The following is a 25,903-nucleotide window of genomic DNA, read 5'->3' on the forward strand; positions in this document are numbered from 1 at the left end:
TCTACTGATTAACACACGTATCCAGCTCACTATTACTGAAATATTGCTTCCTTTCTCAGTTTACCATATAATTATAAAATAAATCAATTGAAATATAAATGATGTACTTGCATTTCAGTGCATGGTATTCAGAGCAGTACAAACAAGTTGTGTGAAACTTTAGTCTGTACTAACTTTGCTAGTGCTTTTTATGTAGCCTGTTGTAAAACTAGACAAATACACCTCTACCTCGATATAATGTGACCCGATATAACATGAATTCGGATATAACACGGTAAAGCAGTGCTCCGGGGGGGCGTCTCTCACCCTGGTGGAGTACCAGAGTCGATGGGAGAGCGCTCGGTGGTCAATTTATCACGTCTAGACTAGATGCGATAAATCGACCCCCGCTGGATCGGTTGCTACCCGTTTATCCTGCGGGCAATGTAGACAAGCCCTAAGGGACAAGCTTCTGAAAAGCTTTGATTGTCTCATGTTACTGACTAAATACATTGGTTGCTAGGCTGAGCAGCAAGACCCCACAAAGCCATGCTTACAATACCTCATTCCTCTTTCAGCAAGGGCTGCAGTAAATGTCTTGTTTCCCTAACCTCTTGCCCTGTGATGCCAGCAGAGGAATTGGTTCTGTTCAGCTGCAGTGACGACTCCTGCGTCCCAGCTGGGTTTGGGTCGATGCAGAGCCCTGGGGCCTTCATCTCAACGAATGAACAATTGGCATTTGAATCCACTACAAGGCAAGGGCAAGTGGCAAGGGCAACTGCTGCACAGGGCTTAGCTGGGCCCTCACGCCTGCAGTCCTGGCCTGGTGGTGGAGCAAGCTGTTGCACCACTTCCTGGGGTGCGTCAGCTGGGTCTGTGACTGGAGTGTGAGTGCGTAACACTCCCTTGGTGGGAAGGGAGCGCCGGAACTACAAGATTGGAAACAGCAAGGGCCTCTGCCCACAGGCTCTACTGGTCTTGAAACAGCCCTTGCTGGGCAATCACCTCCGAGTTCTGTCCCGCACCCATCAGAGGGGACCGCAAGGGACATCTAATCTAACCCCCTGCCAAGATTTAGGACTTGTGTCTAAACCATCCAGGACTGATAGCTATCCAGCCTCTTTTCAAAAACCTGTGAAGGAGATACCAGGACTTCCCGGGGCATCTGTTCCATTGTCTTACTGCTCACACAGGAAGTTTTTCCTGAGATTCAGTCTAAATCTGCTGTCCTGCCCTCTGCGGCAAGAGAGAGAAAAATTTCTCCATCTTTTTAATGGCAGCCTTTCAAGTATTTGAAGACCGTTCTAATGTCCCCTCCCCCTTAATCTCCTCTTTTCAAACTAAAGAGTTCCTTCAGCCTTTGCTCATATGACTGGCATTCCATCCATTTTTTCATCTTTGTTGCTTGCTTCTGGATCCTTTCCAGTTTCTCCACATCCTGTCTATAGTGGTGACCAGCTTTGGACACAGTACTCCAGCTGAGGCCTCACCAGCGCCGAGTAGCGGAGTATCATCACCTCCCGTGACTTGCAGGCTATGCCTCTGTTAATGCAACCCAAACTGCATTTGCTTTTTTGGCAACAGCAATCGTATTCCTGACTCATGTTGAAGTTGTGATCCACCACAACTCCCAGATCCTTTTCAGCAGTGCTGCTGCCAAGCCAGTTATCCCCCATTCTGTATATGTGCATTGGGTTTTTCTTCTCTAAGTGCAGCACCTTACATTTCTCTTAGTTGAATTTCATTTTGTTGCCTATAGCCCAATTCTCCAATTTGTCAAGATCCCTTTGAATTTTAGCTCTACCCTCCTAAGTGTTTGCAAACCACCACCCCTCACCACCCATGTGTTGTCACCTGCAGATTTGATCAGCACTCTCTGTTCTTCTATCCAGGTCATTAATAAAGATGTTTAAAAACACCGGACCCATAACATCCCTCTGGAACCCACCTTGAGCTGACCTTCCATTCTGACCATCCTTCCTAACTGTCAGGGTGGTGAAGCACTGGAATAAAGTGCCTAGGGTGGTTGTAGAATGGGGATTTTTAAGAGCAGGTTGGACAAACACCTGTCAGGGATGGTCTAGATAATACGTAGTCCTGCCACGAGTGCAGGGAGCTGGAATAGACCTCTAGAGGTCCCTTCCAATCAGATCTGATGGGAGGGGGCAGTGTGAAAAGCTGGCTGCACGGTGGCCATCAGACCACGCCATTGTGGGGATGGAGAAGCCCGAGTGCTCTGCTTGCACTATAGAGATCCTGCACTCCTCCAAGCTGATGTGCTGTCTCCTTTCGCCCCTGCACTGGGCTGGGTGCTCCACTGCGAATATGGGGAGAGGGTATTGTTCCAGGTTCGTTATCCCAATTATGGTACCATACAGCGAGCTGGAACTGATTCACCTGCAGCAGCCATGTGGACACCTAAAACGCAATACACCCCCACCACTCCATACTCACACCACCTCACACACAACACAACACATGACACCCACACTCCCATACAACACACACACCCCCACTGCACAAACATCACACCACACCATACAATGTGTGCAAACAACTTATCGTACACTACACCACAGAATGCACCCCCCCCCGCACAATGTGTACATAATGCATATACCATAAAAACATACACATGCAACATACACAAAGCACTATACGTACGTAACCACAGAATGCAGATAACACACACCCATACCATACAATGTGCACCACACAACATGCACACACAATACGTACGCCACACAATGCGCGCACACCACACACCCATTCTGAGGCCATCAGTAATTGTGATCTTCATTAATTATACACCCAGAACCAAAGCCCAAAAGCCAGGGCTGGGCAGCAAAGTGTCTGAGAGCCCTATGGATCAGGCTGCAGCTAGCAGAGGGACAGATGGATGGACAGAGGGCTCTGCAGTGTCCTATGGGGCGGGGAGCAAGGCACAGTCAGCTCATCTCCCGCCCACACACACACTTTGCTTTATGAGCTCAACACATCTCGGAGATTTATATTTGCGAAAAGCAGATGGGCCGTAAATGCCCCCAGTGAGAAACGGTGCAAGGACAAGTGACATAGAAGTGGGGGAGCAGAGATCCTGACTCTGAAAGTTGCCCCACCCCACAGTCTGTTCATACTGCCACACATATGCCCCCACTCCCTGTCCATGCTGTCCCACGTGCTCTCCTCACGCCCTGCCCCACTCCCTGTCCATACCACCACATGGCCTGTCCAGCAAAACCACCTCAAGTCCCGCTTTTCCCAGCTCCGATCTATTTTCCATGTGTGTGGGCAGTGCAGGACAGCTCTGCTTGGCACTGGCCTGTGCTGCCAGCTCACCGAGGCCAGGTGTGCTGCGGGGAGGCTGAGCGGGCTGCAGGCTGTGCAGAGCCATGACCCAGGAGGAGCAACCTGCGCCCATGGAGCTACAGCGCTGGGGAGGGGGTCAGGACTGGGCCCTCGCCCAAGCCCCGGGCTGTACATAGACTCCCCACCAATGCAGGCGCTGGCTGAGTTACACAGCTGGGGACTCCCACCACACACACAACCACTTCACTGCCCGCACACGCATGCCCTCCCATCTCACACAGGCTGCGGCCTGTTTCCACTGCCTGCCTCCTCTCTCCCCGTGTCGGTGAGTGACCCCCAGTGACAGTCACGAAGACGCGGGGCTCCCAGCAGGTCCCTCCGGGCGCTGTTTATTGCTGGACAGTTGGCAGCCGCCGGCTGGGTCTCTATTTACAACAGTCCAAGTGGGGGAAAGGCCGCTAGGGCACCTTGCACCAGAGCAGTTGGGACCATGGCGCCCCATGTTCAACCCTCTGAGCTCTGGGGTCCCCTGGCCGGCCACAGGATCTCAGCTGCTGTGCTCAGCATCTGCTCATGTGGCCCACTGTGAGGTTGGATTGGCCCCATACCCAGCCACACAGGCTCAGTGCCATGAGCCATGGGCCCCAAGGCCGGCCTCTCCCTGCCCGGCATCACCAGGAAGAAAGGCAATTCTGCTCCCACCGTACCCTCAGAGACCTCTGTCCCCTCCCCCATGGCCCTGCACAGCCTCCTGCCCTTCATGCCCTGCCCTCAGGGACCCCCTCCTGTCCCTGTCCCTCTTGCCCCTGCACAGCCCTGCCCCTCATGCCCTGCCCTCAGGGACCCCCTCCTGTCCCCAGCTGCCCCCTCCCCAGCCCCCCTAGCCCTGCCCTCAGGGACAGAGGGCTCCTGTTACTCTCAGTGACTTTGCAAAGGGGCGTCTGACAAACAAGCTTATGGACACTCAGGAAGGAAGACACTCCGGTTCTGTCGGCTCTGTGGGGCTCATGGGGCAGAACCCTTCTCCCTCTCTCCAGGCCGGGTCATTTCCGTGGGGTGAGTGGGCCTGAGAAGTGCTGTTCTTCCCTGCGGTCGGCAGTGTCGCCCCAAACACCCCCTAGGAACAGAGCTCGGGGAGTAGGGGGCAAGGGACTCAGCAGGGTCGGGATCTGGTCTCTGCAGGGGAGTGAAGAGGGCTGGGGTAATCATCACAGAAACAAACAGTGACATGTCTGGGACCCTGGTGCGTAACGCACTACAGGGTCCCCCCATCCCCATATGACACCTCCAGGGTTCGCTTGGCTCTGTAATGCTCTGGCAGGCCCCTCTGTTCCCGTATGACACCTCCAGGGTTTGGGTGCTGAAGGCACTGACAGGCCCTCCAGGCCCTTATGATGCCTCCAGGTGTGTAACGCGCAAAAGGGTCCCCTCACAAGCAGGTTTGGTTGCTGGGAAAGAACACAGACCCCCCCCACCCCACACACAGGCGGGGCCTAGCTGTGGGGCCCCGGGGCCGCCCCGCTCAGTCCCCACTGTCCAGTTTCTTGCTGCGTGGCACCAGAAAGATGCCGCCGTCTGCGGTGAGCTGCAGGGAGAACTCTTCAGGCGAGTAGGGGTTCCCCGCATCGTCCCGCAGCATGAGGAAGACCTCGCGGTACAGCTGGCCTAGCTTCTGCTTCATGAGGCCCAAGGTCTTGTCCACCTCACAGCGGTCCCGCAGCAGCTGCTGCCGCTCCCGCCCCAGCTGCTCCAGCTCCTGCTCCAGCTGCACGATGTTCTCCAGCTTGCGCTTGCGGCAGTTCTGGGCCGCCACCTTGTTCTTGCCGCGGCGCCGGATGTCCCGGATCAGCGCCAGCTGCGGCTCCGTCAGCTGGTACTTGGACACCAGCTCGTTGAAGTCGTCCACCGGCAGGTTGACGATCTTCTCGGTGGGGAAGGGGATCTTCATGGCCAGGGCGCGGCGCTCGTCCCGGCTGCAGGCCAGTTCGGCCCGCGGGGGCGCCCGGCCCTTTTCCAGCTGGGGCTTGAACGGCTCCAGGGGCTGCATGGCGAAGGGGGGCACCTCCTGCAAGGTGGGCAGCAAGGGGTAGTGCGGGCCGTAGTCCACAGGGTACATTTCCACGTAGTCGGGCCGCGGCCTGCTGGGCTCCAGCCCCTCTGTCTCCATTGAGTCGGCGTCGCTATAGTTGAGTGACAGGCCTGAATCTGACTCCAAGTCCTCCTGGGCATTGCAGGGTGGCGGGGGGCCGTAGCCCTCAGCCCGGCCCCCCTCAGCCCGCCTGCCGGCCTCCCCCTGGGACTCGCTTAGCAGCCCGGACAGAGACTGAGTCTTGTTAGTGCCCATCTGGCTCAGGGCGGTGGTTTCTGGCCCCGGGTCAAGGCTGGAGGAGATCAGCATCCCAGTGTAGCCATAAGGGGGGACTATAGGGGGCACGGGGCCCATCCCCAGCCGGGGGCAGGGGGCCACCATGGCATCCAGATACTGGCGGTCATACACTGGGGCAGGCTGGCTGCAGCTGGGCACTGGGCCATCCCCCAGCGCTGGGCAGTGCCCGTAGTTGGCAGTGGGCGCCATTTGGTGCATGAGGGTGTACAGTGCGGGGTCGTAGGGGGTCTCATTCGGCACATCCAGGCCCTGTGGGGTTGAGAGATGCAGGCTGGTTAGTGGCTGCTAGGAGCTTCCCCCAAGGCATTGCTGGGCCAGGCCTCCCATGCCTGAGGGGTCTGGGGAGTTGTCCTCATAGGCACAGGGAGGGTAAGGGGCTTGCTCAGGGTCATTGGCAGAGTCAGGAATAGAACCCAGGAGCCCTTACTCCCAATTGCCCCCATAGCCCCACGGTCGCGCTCCCCACCACGCCCTAGGCCCAAAATGCAACGTAGGATCCAGACTGGACCAATGTCCCCTCCCCTCCCTCGACTCATGTTCCCCCAACCTCCTTCTGCAAACTCCTGTCCCCTCTCCCACCCCAACGCCCTCCCCTCCCCTTCCCTTCCCCAACTCACTCTCCTCCAACCACCTCCCCTCCCCCAACTCATGCTTCCCCCAGCTCCCCCCCCCCCCCCCCCCAACTCATCTTTGTTGCCCTTCTCTGAACCTTTTCCAGTCCCGCTGTAACCTTTTTGTGACAGGGCTACCAGAACTGCACGCCCTATTCAAGGCCTGGGTGTACCAGGGATTTCTATAATGGCATTATGATATTTTCTGTCTTATTATCGATCCCTTTCCTAATGGATCTTTACATCCTCAGCTTTTTTGACTGCTGCTGCACTCTGAGCTGATGTTTTCCATGAGGGGTCACAACTAATTTATAACCATCATTATATATGTGTAGGGTGACCAGATGTCCCGATTTTATAGGGACAGTCTTGATTTTTGGGTCTTTTTCTTATATAGCCTCCTACTACCCCCACGCCCCCGTCCCAATTTTTCACATTTGCTGTCTGGTCACCCTATATATGTGTAGTTGGGATTATGTTTTCTGGTGAGCATTACATTTATTTACAACATTGAATTTCATCTGCCATTCTGTTGCCCAGTCACCGAGTTCTGAGATCCCTGTGTAACTCTTCACAATCAGCTTTGGACTTAACTAGGGGTGATTTTGTATCTTCTGCAAACTTTGCCACTTCACTGTTTACCCCCTTTTCCAGATCATTTATGATTATGTTGAACAGCACAGGTCCCAGTACAGATCCTGGGGGGGACCATGCTATTTACCTCTCCCCACTGTGAAAATTGACCATTTATTCCTACCCTTTGTTTCCTGTCTTTTGAGCATTTACTGACCCATGAGAGCACCTTTCCTCTTATCCCATGACTGCTTACTTGGCTTTGGTGAGGGCCTTTTCAAAGGCTTTCTGAAGGTCCAAGTTCACTATGTCCCTGGATCACCCTTGTTCACATGTTTATTGACCCCCTCAAGGAATTCTAATAGATTGGTGAGGCGTGATTTCCCTTTACGAAAGCCATGTTGATTCTTCCCCAACAAATCGTGTTTATCTGTGTGTCTGATAAATCTGTTCTTCACTTAGTTTCTATCAAGTTGCCCAGCACTGAAGGTAGGCTCACCAGCCTGTAATTGCCAGGATCACCTCTGGAGTCCTTTTTTAAAATTAGGGTTACATTAGTTACCCTCCAGTCAGCTGGGCCAGAGGCTTATCTCAATGATAGGTTACATACCACAGTTAGTAATTCTGCAGTGTCATATCTGAGTTCCTGCAGCACTCTTGGGTGAATCCCATCTGGTCCTGGTGACTTATTACCAGCGGTGAAAGTAGGCTGGTATGGTGTACCAGTAAGAAGCCAGTACCAGCCTTTACACATCCGATGTTAAAGCGTTAACATCGCTGCCCCTTTTGTCCCCCTGTCAGCGGCTCTGCAGGTAGGGACCCTACTGGCAGGGCCGCTGGGGGGGAGGGGGGATGGACAAAAGGGGCAGCTGCCACGGGGCCGGCAATTTAGCCCTAGGCCCTTTTAAATCACCACCAGAGCCGTGGGTGGCGCGGGCCAGGCAGCGCAGATGGGCTGGCTGGGGGAGACGGACCCCCAGCCCCGCCCCTTCCGCCTGAGGCCCTGCCCCTTCCTCCCAAGGCCCCGCCCCTTCTGGGGGCCCAAAGTCGGGCCCCCGTACGGGTAAGAGTTTAATATTACTTTCACCCCTGCTTATTACTGATTAAATACCAATTTGTTCCAAAACCCCCTCAACTGACACCTCAGTCTGGGACAGCTCTTCAGATCTGTCACTAAAAAAGAACGGCTCAGGTGTGGGAATCTCCCTCACATCCTCTGCAGCAAAGACCAATGCAAAGGATTCATTTCGCTTCTCCTCAACGGCCTTGTCTTCCTTGAGTGCTCCTTTAGCACCTCGACCGCCCAGTGGGCCCCCTGGCTGGCTGGCAGGCTGCTTGTTTCTGATGTATTTAAAAACATTCTTACTGTTAGTTTTTGAGTCCTTAGCAAGCAGCTTCTCAAATTCTTTCTTGACCGGCCTTATTTTAGTTTTACGCTTAATCTGCCAGCGTTTGGGCAGCTTATTACCCTCACTGGGACCTGACTTCCAGATTTTAAAGGATGCCTCTTTGCCTCGTATTGTGCTGCTTAGCCCTGGTGGTAGGGTGACCAGATGTCCCGATTTTATAGGGATAGTCCTGATATTTGGGGCTTTTTCTTATATAAGCTCCTATTTACATGCACCTGTCCTGATTTTTCACACTTGCTGTCTGGTCACCCTACCTGGTGGTATTCCTCTTATTGCCTCTCCTGACTTGGGGTATCTGTTTAGTCTGAGCCTTTACTATGGTGGTTTTAAACAGTCCCCACGCTGCTTGCAGGCATTTCACCCTTGTGACAGCTCCTTTTAATTAATGTCCAGCTAACGGGCGTCCTCCTTGGCATGTCGTTCCCCTTTTTAAAGTTAATTGTCACCATGGTGGGTTTTCTTGTGTTATCCCCCTACAAGGATTACACAACAGTTGCTATTCCCTAGCAGGTCAGCTGTATTCACCTCTTGGACCAGCTCCTGGGTGCCACTTAGGACTAAATCAAGAACTGCCTCTCCCCTCGTGACTATTTCCCAGGACTAGCTGCTCCAAGAAGCAGCGGTGGAAGCTAGTCGTGTCTAGGAATTTTATCTCTGAATCTTGCCCTAGGGGGACATGTGCTCACTCAATAAGGGAACAATTGAAATCCCCCATTGTTATTGTACTTTCTGCTTTTGGAGCCTCTCTAATCTTCCTGAGCCTTTTACTGTCACCCTCGCCAGTCTGCTCAGGGCGCCAGCATTGCCTGCCCCTCTACCCACACTCTGCAGCACCGCCAGCCCTAGAAAGGGATCAGGAAGGCCTAAGGCTGTGGGGGTGGGAAATGCAGCATGCTGGGAACTCACCACCCCTTGGAGGTAGAATGGGAGGCCCAGAGCATGCTGGGAATATGCTACTCCTTGGGGTGGAATGGAGCATGCTGGGAACACCTTGCCCCTGGGGATGAGATGTGGGGCCCAGAGCATGCTGGGAACACCCTGCTCCTTTGGGTGGGATGGGAGGGCCCAGAGCATGCTGGGAATGTGCCACTCCTTGGGGTGGGATGGGGGACCCAGAACATGCTGGGAATGTGTCATTCCTGGGGTTGGAGGGGGAATGGAGCATACTGGGATCACCCTGCCCCTCAGGGAGAGGGTTGCCGTCCCAAAGCATGCTGGGAAGGCGCCCAGCCTTGCAGCAGGTGCCTGCCCTACAGAGATGGACAGCGCGATATCATCCCTACCAGAACAATGGAGCCGATTCATCTCGTCAGACAGACGCCCCATTGTGCGGCCGGCCCCCCTGCCCTGCCCCCACCAGCCGAACACCACAGCAAGGGCCCTGCAGTGAATGGGGCAATGTTGGCGCAGGGGCAGGGGAACAGCTCCATCCCACTGGGAAGATTAAAGAGGCGGCTGTGTGTAATTAATACCTGCAGCACAGCAGGTCCTTGGGAGGACAGAGTGCTGGGCGGGGGGGCTGTGTGTCCCCAGAGCCCGGGGCTGCCTCCCCACACAGACCAGGTGGCCTGTCCCTGGTGGGATGGATCCAGGGGGCTGCAAAGAATCCCAGGGAGGTGGGGTTAGAGCTCACCAACAGGAGGTGCGCTCCCTTGGCCTGCACAGCTAGCAGCTCCCTCATCCTCTTGGTGGGCCCAGCCACTAGGGGGCAGCATTGCTCCCTCGCTCAGGGATCCCCACTAGGGGGATGGGGATTCAGTCGGCGCTGGGGGCCGGTTAGCACCACTGGGAATTGGGCTGAGACCAAAGGAGAGGGGAGCAGTTGGGAGAAATTAGACCTAAACATCAGGGTCGGGGTGAGCTCTGTGTTTCCAGCCAGGGCCAGATTGGCTGGGGCAGACGGCCCATCGCAGGGACCCCCCACTAGTCCAACCTGGACTTATCAAGGCCAGGCCAAGAGCCAGCCAGTGGACTCCCCTCCTCGAGCTGGCAGTGCCCGTGCCAAGGTGGGGTGGGGGCTGAGCCATGAGTCCCCTCCCTGTGCCAGGCTCAAGGGAACCCACGTGACTTTCGACCCAGATCAGAATTTCCCCTGGGAGCAAGTCGCCCGCTGGGGTCTGGGCTCTGAACCTGGCCAAACTCGTGTCACTTGTGAGCCTACAGCAGGCTGTAGGAACAAGGCCCCATTGCAAGGGGAGATGCCAACCAAACTCCCTGGGAGACAGACACCCAGGTGGGTGGCAGTAGCCCAATGGGGACAGGGACCTGCGCCTTGGGGCTCCGGCGCAGCGGGTCAACTCCTCCCTCTTCTACAATAACCGCCCCTCCAGGAGATCGCGGGGCTCCGCGCTGGACACAGCGACCGGCTCAGCCAGCGGGAGGGAGAAGGGGGCTAACAGCACCAGGCACTGCCACTGCCTGAAGCCAGGAGCCTGGAATCCAAAGCCGGCCTGGCTAGGGGAGGGAAGCAGAGGCTCCATTTGGGGCTCACCTGCAGCTCCGCGATGGACATGATCTCCTGCCAGGTCAGCTCCATCTCCCCCTGCTGGCCAGGCTCACTCAGCTGTGGTGCGGCCAGGAGCGTTGTCCGGGCCCGGCCCTGCTGGGGAGGGCAAGGGGGCATCTTGCCGGCCCAGGCCCTGCCCAGTGTCTGCTCCAGAAGGGCCACCCCAAAACCGGCCGTGGCAGCGAAATTCTGTGGCACAAGGAAAGAAAGAATTTGATTGGATTTGATTGGTAGAGACAGGCTCCACTGTAGCCTTCCCGTCTGCTGATTGGTAGAGACAGAATCCTCCCCAACCTTCCTGCCTGGGGATTGGTGGAGACAGGATCCATCCCAACCTTCCTGCCTTCTGATTGATAGGGACTGGATCCATTCCAAACTTCCTCACCTGTTGATTGGTAGAGAAAGGATCCACTCCATCATTCCTGCCTGCTGATTGGTACAGACAGGATCCATTCCAGCCTTCCTGCCTGGGGATTGGTGGAGACAGGATTCACCCCAGCCTTTCTGCCTGTTGATTGGTAGAGATAGGATCTCTTCCCTGCCCCCGCCCCCTCCCCCCCAGCCTTCCCATCTGCTGATTGGTGGTCTGAGTATTTCTCTCTCTGATTGGGAGCTGGAGAGCTCTCTCTGATATGGGGCAGCCTGAGGGGCTCTTTGCAGCTCCCAGGTTCCCTAGAGCGTGGCCTGGGCGTGGCAGGGGAAGTGGGGATGCCCAGGATCGCTCTGCTCTGTGCATCTCCTTCGGGCCTGCTGGGCCAAGCGTATGGAGGGGCCAGGCTCCCCTTGGGCCCCGCTGTGGAGACCGGCTCCAGATCCCAACTCTTCTGAGTCTGAGGGGTTGGGTCGGGGGTCACAGTCCAGAGCTGGGTGGCCTGAGGAGTTCTGTCTCTAACTCCTCTCACAGAATTGGGCTGGGGGACACCCCTTTCCTGAAGTTCAGGCCTGGCTATAGCAGAGACTGGGGGAGGCATTCATAGGAAAGACTCCAGTCCCTGATTCCCACTGAGCTCTGGCAACCTTAGTCCTCTTCCCAACCCAGCTGGGGATGTGGGGTGAGGTCAGGACGATGCCCACCAGCCCCCACATCCCCACGCACCCCGCTGCCGCTCTCTTACCCTACTCCAGCCTGATGCCTCCTCATTTCTCTTCCCTCTCTGTCTGGGGCGATCTCTCCACCCCCTCCTCCCGCTCCACCCCTTCCTGAGCTCCCACCAGAGTCTCCCACCCCATGGGGTGTCCCACCACATCTGGTTGGTTGGGCGGGGGGAGGAGGCTGCGGTACTGGGCCTTTCCCGAGCACCATGTTTCCTTCTGCAGCCCGGTGGGATGTTCCCCACGGCGACCCCAGGCGTGGTCACCCCATCTGGTGTCCCGATAAGCCTCCCCTCCCCGGTCGCTCCCCTCACCTCTGAGCCGGTTCTGTGAATTTGCAGCCCGCAGCTGGCAAAATCAGACATTCATGAAGCCGGGAGGAGGCCTGCTCTGCTCCTGCAGCACACAGATAAGGGCCCTTATCACCCGCAGCTGCACGGCCAAGGCATGCGCCCCGGCCAGCGGCTGTCAGGCTCATGCCCAGCCAGCTCCCTGAACCCCACTATGCTCTCCCCACCCGCTCCCAGCCCTGACCATCCCCAGGCTCTATCCAGGCCCAGACACACCCATGAAACTGCCCAAAGCACAAGGGAGGCAGTGTGACCTAGTGGGTAGTGCACTGCACTAGAACACAGGACGCCGGGGTTCTGTTCCATGGCTACTTCCCTGCTCAGTGCCTCAGTTTCCCCTCCTTGTCTCTATTCAGCCTGGGAGCTCTTTGGGGCAGGGTCCATTTCTCACGCTGCATCTGTGCAGCGCCTGGTGCAGCAGGGCCCTGATCTCGGTCAGGGTCTCTGGGTGCTGCTGATACGCACAGAATAATCCTGTTTTGCAACAGGAGCCGATGGTGGATCATGGAGGGGGCCCCAGTGAACCCACTCAGATTGGCGATGATGCTGGGACTCATGCTCCCGCCTTGAGAGACTGCTCCACACTAATGACCATGAATGGCCAGGCCTTGGATTTACCTTGCACCCTCCTGCAGCACAGCGCCCCCTAGCGCCACCCTGGGGCAACAGGGTCAGCGCTGACTGCCAGGGGAGGGCCCTATTGAGCCCCTCACTTTGCTCCCTGCAGCACAGCGCTCCCTAGCGCCACCCTGGGGCAATAGGGCCAGCGCTGACTGCCAGGGGAGAGCGCCCCCTGCTGAGCCCCCGCCCCACTCCCTGGGTTCGCAGCCGTCCCCAGGGCCAGCGCCTGAGCGTGCAGGCAGGGCTGCCTCCCTCCAGCGATTTCACAAGAGGTTCCTTGCGGCAGGAGAGCCCCCAGGCTGCCGGGAAGAGAAGCAGAAACGGCCCCGTCACTTGTCAGCCCCGCCCGGCGCCCACATTACCCCCTTCCTGCTGGCAGTGCCCTCCCAGGGGAACTTCCCTGCCGCTCCATTCAGCTCTGCCAAGCAATGACCCCCCACGACACCATCCCCCAGTCACACTGAGGCTCCCTGTAAGGGGGGGTCAGAGTCTTTAACCCCCCAGTGGAACTGAGTCCCAGTGGGCTTGTGCCAGCCCAGGAATGAATGAATGACATGGGCTGGACGGCTCCGTGGGGCCCAAAGGCACAGTTCTCGGCTCCCCCAGTGGCTGGGCTGGTTTTCTGGGGCCCAAAGGGAGAGACCCCAGCTCCTCTCCCCCTCCCCCCATGGCCAGGCCAGCTCCCTGGGGCCCAAAGGGACAGATCCTGGGTCCCTCCCCCCACATGGCCCAGCAGGTTCTGTGGGGCTTACAAGGACAGGATCTGGCAGATTGACGCTTCCCCGCCCCACACCCCCTTCTCATTCCCCTCTAAGCCCACTCCCCCCCTTCCTGGCTCCAAGGCTAAGGCCAGCCTTCCAAGGGCGGGCACCCAGTCAGAGCCAGATTCTCAGTAGAGATGGCCCTGCCAGGGGCACGCTGGGCAGCAGCTCCTTGGAAAGTCCAGCCCAGCTCCCCAGGGGGTTTAGCTGGGCCTGAATCTGTAATTTGAGTCCCGACCTCAGAACGGCCACGAAGCCAGACCCCAAAGCACCCGCCTCCCCCTCCGTGCATTGGGGAAACCTGAGGGGCAATTCACAGGAAAGATGTGGGGAAGGGGCAATCCCAGGCTCCAACCCCCGAGCCCAGCCCCGAACCTACGGAACTATGATTGGGGCAATAAACCACGGAGACGACGGGTCAGATGTGTGAGACCTGAGCCAAAGCAAGAGTGAGAAACAAAGGCATACCCTGCTCAGGCCACCCGCCGTCCTTCCCTCCATCCACCCATCGCCAACCAGGGGAGAGTTTGAAATCTTGAAATACTTCACCTCCAGGCAGTGGCGTAGCCAGGCTCTAAGAGCAGGGGGAGCAAACATAAAAAAGGCGCCCCCCCCTTGGCTCCTCCTCTGGCCACGCCCCCCTTGGCTCCTCCTCCAGCCGCTCTGCGCCCCACCCCCCTTGGCTGGTTCCTCCGGCTGTGCCGCCCCCGCATTGGCTGCCAGCCGCCATGCTGCGCCCCCCCCTTGCTCCTCCGGCCACGGCTGCCCTGCAGGCCGCCTTGCTGCGCCCCACCCTCACTCTGCCTCCTCCGACCGTGCCCGCCACCCCCCCATTGGCTGCCGGCCGCCCTGCTGCGCCCCCCCTCGCTCCTCCGGTCGTGCCGCCCCCTCCCCATGGCTCCTCCGGCCGTGCTGCCCCCCCTTGCCTGCAGCGGCTGCTTCCCCTGCACCCCACTAGCTATGCTACTGGCTCCTGCTGCCCGGGGTCCTGGCTGCCAGTCCCGCTGCTGTCCAGGGTGTTGGCCGCTGGCCCCAGGTCCTGTTCGACCGCCAGGTTCCACTCGGCCGCTGGCCCCGGGGGCTCCACTGCCGGCCCCAGGGTCCCAGCCGCCGGCCCCTCATGCAAGGTCCTGGCTGACGGACCCACACCTGTGGCTCCACATCCACCCCTAGCTGGGTCCCCAGCCTCCGCCGCCTTACCCCTGTCCACGTCCCACCCTCCCGGAGCCATAGCCCTGCTCCCGGCTCCAGCTCTAGGGGGTGGTGAGAGGCACGGATAGGGATAAGAGGGGTACAGCTCAGCACCCCCACTCCAAAAACACCCAGTGACACTGGGGCAGAGATGGGCACTGCCAAGGGCCATGAAGGCAGGTCCCATGTAACTGACCAGGCAGATCAGAGACTGTTTTACAGCTGATTGGTACCAACTGGGCCACACTCATTGCTGTACCAGAGAAGCAGCTGTTGGATAACGGGACACGGCACCTTTCCGCACATGACCACCCATCCAAACCCATCTGTCCCGCAGGCCCCGCTGGGAAGCTAGTGAGGCAGTTCTGAGAGTAAATAGATTTTGTGGCGATAAAACCAGAAGGGCCCATTCAGATCCCTGCATCCAGCCTGGTAACTGATGGGCAGGATCATTCAGACACATGTCCATCCTCAACCAAAAGGTTCAACGGGATGGAGAATCCACCAGTCCGCTGGGCAGCTGCTCCCAGGACTAATTCCCCTCCCTGTTACAGACTCATGTCTCAGTCCCAGTTTGAACTGAGAGGGATCCAGGCTCGGGGGCGGGGCATTCCAGAGGCTCCTACTCGCTATAGTTATTTGTTCGGTGTATTACGGTAGCATCTCGGATCCTCACTCATGGACCAGGACCCCAAGGTGCCAGGCGCTGTATAAACACAACAGACCCTGTGCCAAAGAGCTTACAGTCCAATGCAGGCAGCTCTGGGGTGGGATGCAGCAGCTTCCAGTCGGAGGCCTGGTGAACACTTAAAACGTCAGTCGACAGCTATGGGATTCAGGGGTGTGAAAAATCCACCCCCAAGACCTGGCCCAGTAACCTCAGTTTGGACCTTCACTGGATCATCTCTGTCTCGCTGCATTTCCAAAGAGGCCGATTCAGCCTTTTTTAGCTCAAAAAAAAAAAAAAAAAAAACTATTTCTCTAAATCTGCTAGGTTTCTTGGTTTGTTTCCCCCCCGTTTGCTTTTGTCTCCATCCCTGGCAACTTTGAAAGGCTGTTTTCCTCCAAGGCCCGCTCTGGTTCAGGGAGGAATTGGTGGGGGAAGTTTTCTGGCTGGTGCTATGCAGGACGACTCCCAACGGCCCCTTCAAAGCTATTACAAACATTTCGTAATTTTCCAAATATATATATATAAAAAAACCAACGGAATGTCGAAAGAGGAAACAACCCTTTGATCCCAGAAATATAGGGGTTGGTGGTTTTTCTCTGAAACCCCCCCCCCCACCATACACACACATGTGACTTAAGTAACCAATCAGAACTGGCCATGGGGAGCCTGTCCCCACACCCAAATCCTTGAGCTGGGCCCTGACCCTGGCGCTGCCCTTGTGTTCCTTGCTCTCAACCTGCTGCCTTTGGGCATTGCGGGTGCACCGGGCTGGGCCCTGGAGGGGCTGGGGAGCAAGTGGCAGCTCCCTGCGGGGGCAGGTTGGCAGAGTGCCCTGTGCTGTCTCCTGAGGATGCCCTGTGGATGCCCCCAGCTGTCTCATCCCTCGTTCCCCGGGACAATAAACACTCCCCAGCCGCAGGAACGCCCAGCCAGACCGCACGTTGTGCTCACTTCTGCTTTCAGGTGCTTTCCAGCAAGCGGGACGAGCAGCCGGCCGCAGCATCATCCCACCGGGACCGGGGTGGGGGTGCGTGGGGGGGGCTCAGCTCGGCAGCCTTGTGCCACCAGTGCTTGGTTTCCACCGAAGCCAGCGTGGATGGGGTTAATGGGCCTGTTCATTGGGGGGAAAGTGGGGATGAGCCAGGGTAAAGGCTGTGGGTGTGGGGCGGGGAGGAGTGCTGGGGACTTCCTGTTGAGCAGCCCAGGTGGTGCCTGGATCCAGAACTCTGTCCGTCTCTCTCATCCCGTCCATTTGTCTCCCCTCCATGTGGATCAGAGCCCCCGGATCAGGGGCAGCTCCCCACAGGGTTGAACCCAATGCCGGCTAGGGGCAGATTTGCGCTGAAGCAACATGAGATTCACTCTCCCGCCGCCAGCGTCAGATCCCAAACCCAATTCCCCCCTTCACCGCCACCAGTGGGGGCATTGGGCCTGGCCTAAATGTCAGATCCCTCCTGTTCCAAGCCACATTCTCCATGTGGTCTAAAGGTTAGAGCCCAAGGGAATGGAAACCAGGACTCCTGGGTTCTCTCCTTTGGCTCTGGCTGGGGAGTGGGGTCTGGTGGGTTAGAGCTATGGGGCAGAGCGACAGGACTCCTGGGTTCTAGCCCCGGCTCTGCTCCTGATTCCCTCGGTGAGCCCATTGTCAGAGCAGTTTTGCCACCTGATGCTAGGGCCCTATAGAAAGCAGGGCACTTTTATTGCAGGGAGATGCAGGGATCAGAGGGTTAAGGCACTGATCAGCCCCTCCCCCACCGCAGCCTGTGGGCCGTTATCACCTTCTGGGGCCCCTGGTTTCCCGCCCGTGTTTCGACACAGGCCCCCTACGATTTCCCAAGGCCCCAGCGGGATGTTGCACAAGGCAAAACTGACGCCCGGCCTCTCTTGGTTAACACTGTGCCTGGCTCCCGTGGGGCACATCCCCCTCCCCTGCTCCTGGGTCCAGGGCGTGGGATGGGGTGGGGCGGGGGGGGGGTTTGCGGGGCCTCTCCCTGGGACATCCTCCTTAGGAGGGGCCTCCCCACCAGACCTGGCCACTGCCCAGCCTCTTGGCTCATCAGGGTGGCCCTGCCCTGCACCCTTGGCCCAGGCAGCCCTGCCATGCGATCAGCACCATGCACTGCAACAAACACTCCAGCACCCCCGAGCCATCCACCCAGTGCAGCCACTCGCAAACACTGGTCACTGCCCTTGTAGCATCGCGGGTAGTGCACTGGACTGGGACTCGGGAGAGCTGGGGTCTGTCCCTCGCTCTGGCCTGCTGGGTGACCTTAGGCAAGCTGTGCCTCTCTGTGCCTCAGTTTCCCCACCTGTACAATAGGGATCACAGTGCTGACTTCCTCGGTGAAGTGCTTTGAGATCAACAGAGAAGAGCCTGGCAGGATTGTTACTATGGCACTGGGAGCTGGCAGTTTGCGCCAGAGCCTGCGATGGCTCTGACAGCTGAGATCCCACTTCACCCACCAGCAGTGCTGACCCCTGCCTGCTCCCTCCCCTGTGCCCCACCCTGCCCTGCCTTCCAGCTGCTGGATCTCACATACTCCCCCACCAGGTGGGACCCACATCCCCTCCCTCACCCACTCCAGGTGTCACCCAGTGGCGCAGGATGGGGATACTTTCCCTCCAGACCCCTGCACTTCCCAGCTGGCGTCCTGCAACCTTAGCATTAACAGGAGCCAGTGAGCATGTGTGCACCACTGCCATCTGCTAGTCAGGATAAGGACTGCTCAGCTGTGTGTCAGAGGCCCTGCACTGCTGAGGGGAATTCTCCCTTAGTGCAGATGGCTTTGACACCAGGAGGATCTGAATTCTATGTCTCATGCAGCTATGACATGCAGCCTGGAACTGGGCGTGGAGTTCCCAGTGCCCACAACATTGCTACAAGATTCTGCCCAACTCCTGTACTTGCTGTGGGAAGAACCTACAATAACAAACCAGCATATGTGGCACAGTGCTCAGGGAGACCCTACAATAACAAACTAGCGTGCGTAGCCCAGTGCTCAGGGAGACCCTACAATAACAAACCAGTGTGCATAGCCCAGTGCTCAGGGAGACCCTACAATAACAAACCAGCATGCATAGCAGTGTGCTCGGTGGGCTTTTCAAGCTCCCAGAGACATTCAGGATCAGGCTGGCGTAAGTGCTGGGATGGGGCTGCCTGGGGCTTGAACCCAGAGCTGGGTAGGTGCTCAGGGCTGGGGCAGGCTATACAGGCAAAGGGGAGAGACAGGAAGAGACTTATGACTGGGCTCTGCCAATCTGGAGCCAGGCACCCCGCTCTCAATGGTCGGGGGCAGGGGGTTCCCCCAGGACCATTGTTTGTTCTGCTACTTAGCCTGAGATGTAGCTTGTACCAAGCGTGTGGAATGCTGATGCCCTGCGTGGGTTATTAGCAGCGGGGGGTCAAACCTGCAACCAGATCATCGTCCCTAAGTCTAAAACATCAGTTCTTAGGCATGGCTGTACTAGGCCCATCAATCCAGACCTGGCCTAGGCACCACAAGAAGGGGACAGAACACCACACTCAGTGGGCATGGCTTATACTTGGGTAGGTGGGTGTTGTGTGCACATGCGTCAGTGTGTGAGCTCCACTGCCCTCTACTGGATGAAATCCACACCGCTCTACTCTGTGTCATAGCCCCTGTACTGCTCCCAGGGAGTCTCCATGAAGTTCTGGGGGTCTAGAGTGCGACTCCCGTGACACCTGGAGGGGCTTGTCTCAGGCCCCTCTTCCAACCCAGGCAAGGCCGAGTCCCGCTCTGAGCCAATGGCCCCTTCCCCGGCGGGATTGGTCTTCAGTGTCACTCCACTGGCTTGGAGTCCAGGGGCCAGCCCAGGGGCTCCGGAGGGAGGGACCCGATGGGGATCATGGTCAGTGTGTATGGGGGTGTGGAGCCAGCCCCAGATTCCCACCCTGGTTCTGGCAGCGCAGCCCCAAGGGGTGCATCCAGCCCCATCTCTGCCCCTAGCAAAGGGGTTCAATCCAGCACCCCCACTGGGTTGTTTCTCTGCAGTCACCGATGGAGATGATGCAGAAGCCTGGCTAGAATCTGGCTCGCTTGCCCCTGGCTGGAGCAGCTGGCTGGGGATGGGAGCCTGCCTGGGTTTCGGTTGGGAAGGCAGCTTTGGGACTTGCAGAGGCAGCTGCTTCTCGGTGACGCTGAGGTAAATCCAGGGTCATGCCATGCACCTGAGTGGGGATAGTCCAGCTTCACACTGGCCTAGCTAAGTGCTGAGTTTGGCTCAGAGGGGGTGGAAGCGGGCACGGCTCTTCCAACCCTGTGTGCCAAATCAGCACCCCAAGCCACGAGCCAAAGATGGGGCAGGGAGAGGGCTTAGATCCCCCAGGAATGCAGGCCTCTGCCCCCGGAGCTGAAGGAGAATCCCCACTAGCTGTTAGCAATATAGGGTGTATGACACACAGCTCAGCCTTTATGCCCCACGTGTTGCTCTACTGAGGCTAAGAGAGACTGGACACCTGCTCTGGGGTGACACTCGCTTGGAGACAGGAGTGAGCTGAGACCCTGCAAGGAGATATTTCCTTTGCTGTTTCTCGTTGTTACCAGTCTGAGGACAAAGCTGCTCAGATCCTCAGAAGGAGAGAGAGATACAGGAACCCCCTTATCGCCCCTCAGCGTGAGGCCCAGGGCCCACCCCCTCCAGGGGCAGGCTGGGCTGGCCCCTAGTCAGGTACATGGGTACCCAGCCAGGGCCTGGGCATATTCAGTAAGCCAGTGCTGCAGAGCTGCTGATGGCCTGTCTGGCAGGGGGGCATCACCCGCACTGCTAGATTTCCCTGGTACCTCCAACAGCCTCCGCACCCAGCTCTCAGGCATCCCCGTCATTGCCACATCCCGGCCACCTCCACCAAGCCAGCCACCCCTCTGCCTGGGAGTTTGGGGCTCTGGCAACACCCCCAGTTGGAAAAGCAAACAGAGTCCAACCTCCCTGAGCTCTGCCTAGTTCCCAGTTGATGCTAAATGGCTGTGGGCTGCGCTGCACCCCAGAAGTGGCTGCTTTTGGGCAGTGGGGGAAGAGGTACCTGTGTCAGCAGTCCTGGAAACCCTCTGGGACCCTTCAGGGATAGAATCCAGCCCCCGCTGCTCTGAGTGCGCAGCCCCTGGCACTTGAGCTGAAGGGGAATCGCTGTTGGCTGTGAGGGGGTTATGACACTTAGTGAAGCAGAGTCTGCCGCCATCCAGGAGAGGGCAGTAGTGAGAGCTAACTGGCTGGTCACCGGTCCTGAGACCAGCCAGGCCCCTCTCCAGGAAGAGGCTGGGAAGAGACAGGCTTGGAGCAAGGTCCCTGGGGCAGCAGAAACAGCCCCAGGGGAGGGCAAGGCCAATGGGCCATCAAGTCCAGGACCTGGCTCCCTCTGTGAGACCCCCAGTGTGTCCAGCCAACCACAGACCTGTCCCCGGAGCCCATGCCTGGTTCTGCTGCACAGCCCAGCAGCGCCTGGGGACTGGATCAACTCAGCCCCACAGCCCCGGCCTCTCTAGTTACTACCAGTGTATTGCAGCCGCAGGTGCCAAGCCCATTTCCCTGTGTCTCTGTGAGATCATGTGGCAGGGAGTTCTGCTGGTTCACACTGTCTCCCGCACACGGTCAAACCCCGCCCTGCTGACTTCAATAGCAAACACTGTCATGAAGCCAGGGCCTTGGGAACCGCATGGCAGCTGCAGGGAGCGAGCTTAGCGCTCGGCCCCAAGAACCCAAACCCCGACACAAGCTAAAGGAAAATCTCCTGCAGCTCTTTGCACTACAGGGTCTATGGGCCATGGCTAGCAGTGCTGGGTGCACCCAGGAGAGGGCAGTGGTGCACATACAGCCTCCACACACACACCATTTAGATTGTCCTTTTCCACCAATGTCCCACCCAAGCCCCAGACCTGGGTTCAACCTTCAGAGCAAACGCTCGACTCTCAGCAACCTGCCAGGAGCAGAAACCTGCCATGCACCACAGAAACAAGCACTAGAGCCACACGGCCACGAGCCCCGGGGGAAGAGGAGCCGCCACTGACCCCACCCCCACCCCACTCACCCCACACTGAGGGGACAGTGCAAATGCCCATGAGCCCCCCATGGGAGCTGTTTCTTGAGTAGCTGCTGGGAGAATTTGCTGACCTCTGCACTGGCTCCGTGTGTGTGTGTGTGTGTGTGTGTGTGCACTCTGTGTGTAGGGGTGTGTGTGCATTGTGTATGAGTGTGTGTGCATAGAGTATATGTGTGCGTGTGCACTCTGTGTGTGTGTGCATACAGTTTGTATGTGTGCATGTGCACTCTGTGTGTAGGGGTGTGTGTGTGCAGTGTGTGTGTGTGTGCACTCTGAGTGTAGGGGGAGTGTGTGTGTATATAGTGTGTCTGTGTGCGTGTGCACTCTGTGTGTAGGGGTGTGTGTAGGGTGTGTGTGTGTGTGTGTGTGCATACAGTGTGTCTGTGTGTGTAGGGGTGTGTGTGCACGGTGCGTGTGTGTAGGATGTGTGTATGGTGTTGTGCACCAGGAGAAGGTGATGCGGGTGGGAGGTGGGCTGTGTTTTCCTTTCACCTCCAGCGAGTCACTAACTCACACCCAGAGACACAAGGGTGCAGACGGGAGAAAGCGTCCCCCAGGCTGAGCCCCCCTCCTGCCCTGCCTTCTCTCTCCTGCCCTCTCAGACACAAACCCTAACCCTGCCGAAGCCCGGGCAAGTCTCCGCAGGACCCCGCAGCGCAGCTACTGCCCCACAGGCCACTGAGCGCAGACCTCCAAACCCAGCATGGTGGAGCCCGTGTGATCAGAACCCCCAGGGGCTGCAGCATCCCTGCCCCACATGCCCAGCGCTTCATACCCCCAGCTTCCTCGTGGGCCCCACGCCTGCCCCCAGAGCTACGTGTCCCCAGCCAGCTCACAGAGATGGGTCTGAGCACCAGGTTTCCGACCGGGATCTGGGTCGGACCCTTCCCACAGCTTGGGTAGCCGGATGGAGATGGCGATCTGGAGGGGTGGGGGGAGGTTGGACGGGGACAGGGATCCTGGTCAGGGGGTTGGGGAGCTAAAAAGGGCTGGGGATCTGTGTCGTGGGGGGCAGCATTGGATCTGGCGGTTGGTGCTGGGATTGTTCCAGAGCCTGGGGCCCCAATCCTGGCGCATTGGGGGGGCGGGGGCTCTGAACCACCCCAGCCAGCAGTTCAATGCAGGCAGGACAGGGCTCATGCCCCCCACACACACACACAGTGGTGACCCATCTGCCTTGGGAAAATCTCCCACCCCCAGCTGGGATCTCGGGTTCCCAGCACCTGCCGGAGCCGCAGGGACCTGAACAAAGTCTCCTTTGAGAGGCCGTGGCTGGGCCGGGCACCGCTGCTGGCTCCTACCTGCCTGGGATACCCAGCCGGGGTCTCGCTCTTTTTCCCCGTCTCCCTCACGGTGGCTCCTTCCCGCAGGACCCCGAGGTGCTGGGGCAGCCAAGCGTAGTCTGTGTTGCGAGCCGGGGGGCCTTCTCAGGGCACCTCCATCCTGGGCAGCCCTGGGGGGCGCACGAAGGGCAGCGCTCTCGTCCGCGTTCTCCTCGGTGAGGCTCTGCGCCTCTCCCTGGGGTTGCCTGTTATTACATAAGCGGGGCCAGCCCTGCCCCGCCGTCTAACGGCCTCCCGCCCCCCCGCGAGGTGTGGAGGGGAAGCCACAGAGCGCAGTGTCCGTAGGGGATGCCCCCCCCCCCCCGGCCTCCGGGGGCTGCACTGCAGGGAAACAGGAGCCCTCCCTCCATGGCACACGGTGATAACAAGGACACACACCACAACACGACACAACCCCCGACAACACCCAGCCACGCAAAGACTCCTGCACGCAGCGCCATGCACACACACACACACGCTTGTGCATATACACAAACACAGCCACACGTGTGCACACAGAGCCCCCTCCCCCGCGCACACAGAGTCTCACACACACACACAGCCACACACGCACAGCCACACATACAGCCACACGCACACACACAGAGCCCCACAAACACACACAGCCACACATGCATGCACAGAGCCCCACAAACATGCACAGCCACACATACAGCCATATGCACACACACAGAGCCCTTCAAACACCCACCCAGCCACATACACACACACACGCTTGTGCATATGCACAAACACAGCCACACGTGTACGCACAGAGCCCCCTCCCCCGCGCACACAGAGTCTCTCTCACACACACACACACAGCCACACACGCACAGCCACACGCACACACACAGAGCCCCTCAAACACCCACCCACCCAGCCACACACACACACACCCTTGTGCATACTCACAAACACAGCCGCATGTGCGCACAGAGCTTGCCTCCCCACACATACAGCCACACACAGAGAGAGCCCCACAAAAACACACACAGCCACACATGCACACACAGAGCCCCACAAACACACACAGCCACACATGCACACACAGAGTCCCGCAAACACACACAGCCACACATGCACGCACACACAGCTCCATACACAAAGACAACTTTAAAAGGGATTATTGAGCCCTGAGAAAGACAAACACAAACCCACAGATGCAGCCCCCAGCTGAGCTGAAATGTTACGTGGGTTCATCCACAGAGGCGCGTTCGTTCCTTCTTTTGCCCCCATTGGAGCCCAAGAATTTTTGTGACTTTTTGCCACATTTTGGTAAAGTCTCAAATATACTCAGGTGGGAGTGCAATGCAAATTCATTTTTACTCAATAAAACAGGTTGAGTTTGTCCCACAGGAACCGGCGGTGGGGTGGGGGCGGGGGGAGAGGTGCCTGCAGCCGGGGGAGCACAGCAACCCTGGGGGCAGCTGGGGGGCAGCAGGGTGACCACGGGGGTGCAGGAGGGCATGATGAGGGGGGCACCAGCATCATCAATTGTGTCTTTTATGAGAGAATCTCGCACATTTGTTAACCCCCCACCAGCCATTACCCAATTATGCTGATGGGGAAACTGAGGCACGGAGAGGGTGTGGGGTGTGGCTGAAGGTCAGACAGAAAAGCTGAGGCAGATATGGGGAGCAGAACCCAGGTGTCCTGACTCCCAGCTCCCTCTGCTCTAACCCACTCCACTCCACCATGCAAGCCACTTGGGTACTACAAACAACAGGTCCTTAGAGTCTCAATGGGGCAGCCGAGGGCTGAACGGGCCACTTCTGGGAGGACAGTGGGGTCTTGTGGTTAGAGCAGTGGAGACTGGGAGTCTGGACCCCTGAGTTCTATCCCCAGCTCTGACATGGGTGTGGGGTCTGATGATTAGAGAAGGGTTGTGTGGGGGAGGCACGGAGAATGGGCATCAGGACTCCTGGGAGGGGAATGGGGTCAGGGGAGAAACCGCCAGGCCATTGTCAGAAGGGGCGGCTACACCCGCCTGGCGAAGGCCCGTGAGAAGGAACCAAAACTGGCCGATTGCACAACGAGTCAGACACATTGTCTCCGAGGCGGGGGCTTTCCATGGAGAACCGTCCCCATGGGGAGGAGGCCTGTTCCCTGGGGCGGGTGGTGAGTGAACCCCCTCACCCCTCGGAGTTCCCTGCCGTTGGCCCCAGAACCGGTGCCATGGACGTGGGTTGCAGGGGAAAGGGGAAAGGGGGCCCTTGTCCAGCTAAGCCCCACAAGGCCTCATTGTGAGGAGGCTACAGGGCCTAAGCCAATGGCAGCCTGGCTGGGGGCTGCCATGTGGGCCTGAGGCTCAGGACACCTGGGTTCTATTCCCAGCTGGGTGACTCTGGGTAAATCTCCTTCCCTGCTTGTGCCTCAGTTTCCCCTTCCACCTTTTATCTGTCAAACTTGTGAGCTTTTGGGGGCAGGAGTTGTGTCTCACTCTCGGTCTGTGCAGCGCCTGGCACACTGGGGGAGCCTGGAATATAAATAATAAAAATGGTTTACACTCTTTTTTAGTATTTTCTGATTGTTTTTTTCCCGTAGCACCCATGGGTCTGAGCAGAGAACAGGATCCCACTGCGCCAGGTGCTGTACACACCAATTGAGTCTCTGTCCCAAAGAGCTCACAGACAGCTCTGCATAGGGGTCTAGTGGGTTACAGCATGCAACATGGGAGTCAGGACTCCTGGGTTCCGTTTCTATCTCTGGGTAGGGAGTGGAGGTCAGTGCTTAGAGCAGGGGTGACTAGGAGCCAGAACTCCTAGGTTCTAGTCCTGGCTCTGGGAGAGGAGTGGGATCTAGGAAAGGAAACTGATGCATAGAGAGGGGGTGTGACTCCCCCTGGCTCACCTAGCTGGAAACACAGGCATTAGCTCTGGATATTTCTTACTGCACCTTGTGCTAGGTGCAGTATATTCATAGCCCAGAATTCCTGGGTTCTAATCCAGTTCTGAGAGAGGAATGAGGTGCAATGGGTTACATCAGGTGGACTGGAAGCCAGGACTCCTGGGTTCTATCTCCAGCTCTAGGAAGGGAGGGTGACTAGTGGTTAGAGCAGGGGGCCT

General features: G+C 58.0%; 1 protein-coding gene across 5 annotated transcripts; it reads right to left on the reverse strand.

Moving 5' to 3' along the window:
* Nucleotides 1-4,174: 4,174 nt before the first annotated feature.
* NFE2 (nuclear factor, erythroid 2) lies at nucleotides 4,175-22,994 on the reverse strand. Of its 5 annotated transcripts, XM_054012857.1 has the most exons (5): nucleotides 16,410-16,497; nucleotides 12,180-12,261; nucleotides 11,159-11,281; nucleotides 10,759-10,962; nucleotides 4,175-5,923 (listed from the first exon to the last, which is right to left on the reverse strand). In XM_054012857.1, the coding sequence occupies exons 4-5, from the start codon at nucleotides 10,888-10,890 to the stop codon at nucleotides 4,811-4,813; spliced, it is 1,245 nt and encodes a 414-aa protein (XP_053868832.1). In that variant the 5' UTR covers nucleotides 10,891-10,962; nucleotides 11,159-11,281; nucleotides 12,180-12,261; nucleotides 16,410-16,497; the 3' UTR covers nucleotides 4,175-4,810. The 5 variants fall into 5 exon arrangements, with proteins under 5 accessions (XP_053868832.1, XP_053868829.1, XP_053868831.1 ...); XM_054012854.1 differs by lacking the exons at nucleotides 11,159-11,281; nucleotides 16,410-16,497 and adding an exon at nucleotides 22,815-22,994; XM_054012856.1 differs by lacking the exon at nucleotides 11,159-11,281.
* Nucleotides 22,995-25,903: the final 2,909 nt, after the last annotated feature.

The sequence above is a fragment of the Malaclemys terrapin genome, chromosome 23 (assembly GCF_027887155.1).
Source record: "Malaclemys terrapin pileata isolate rMalTer1 chromosome 23, rMalTer1.hap1, whole genome shotgun sequence".
NCBI classification, from domain to species: domain Eukaryota; kingdom Metazoa; phylum Chordata; order Testudines; family Emydidae; genus Malaclemys; species Malaclemys terrapin.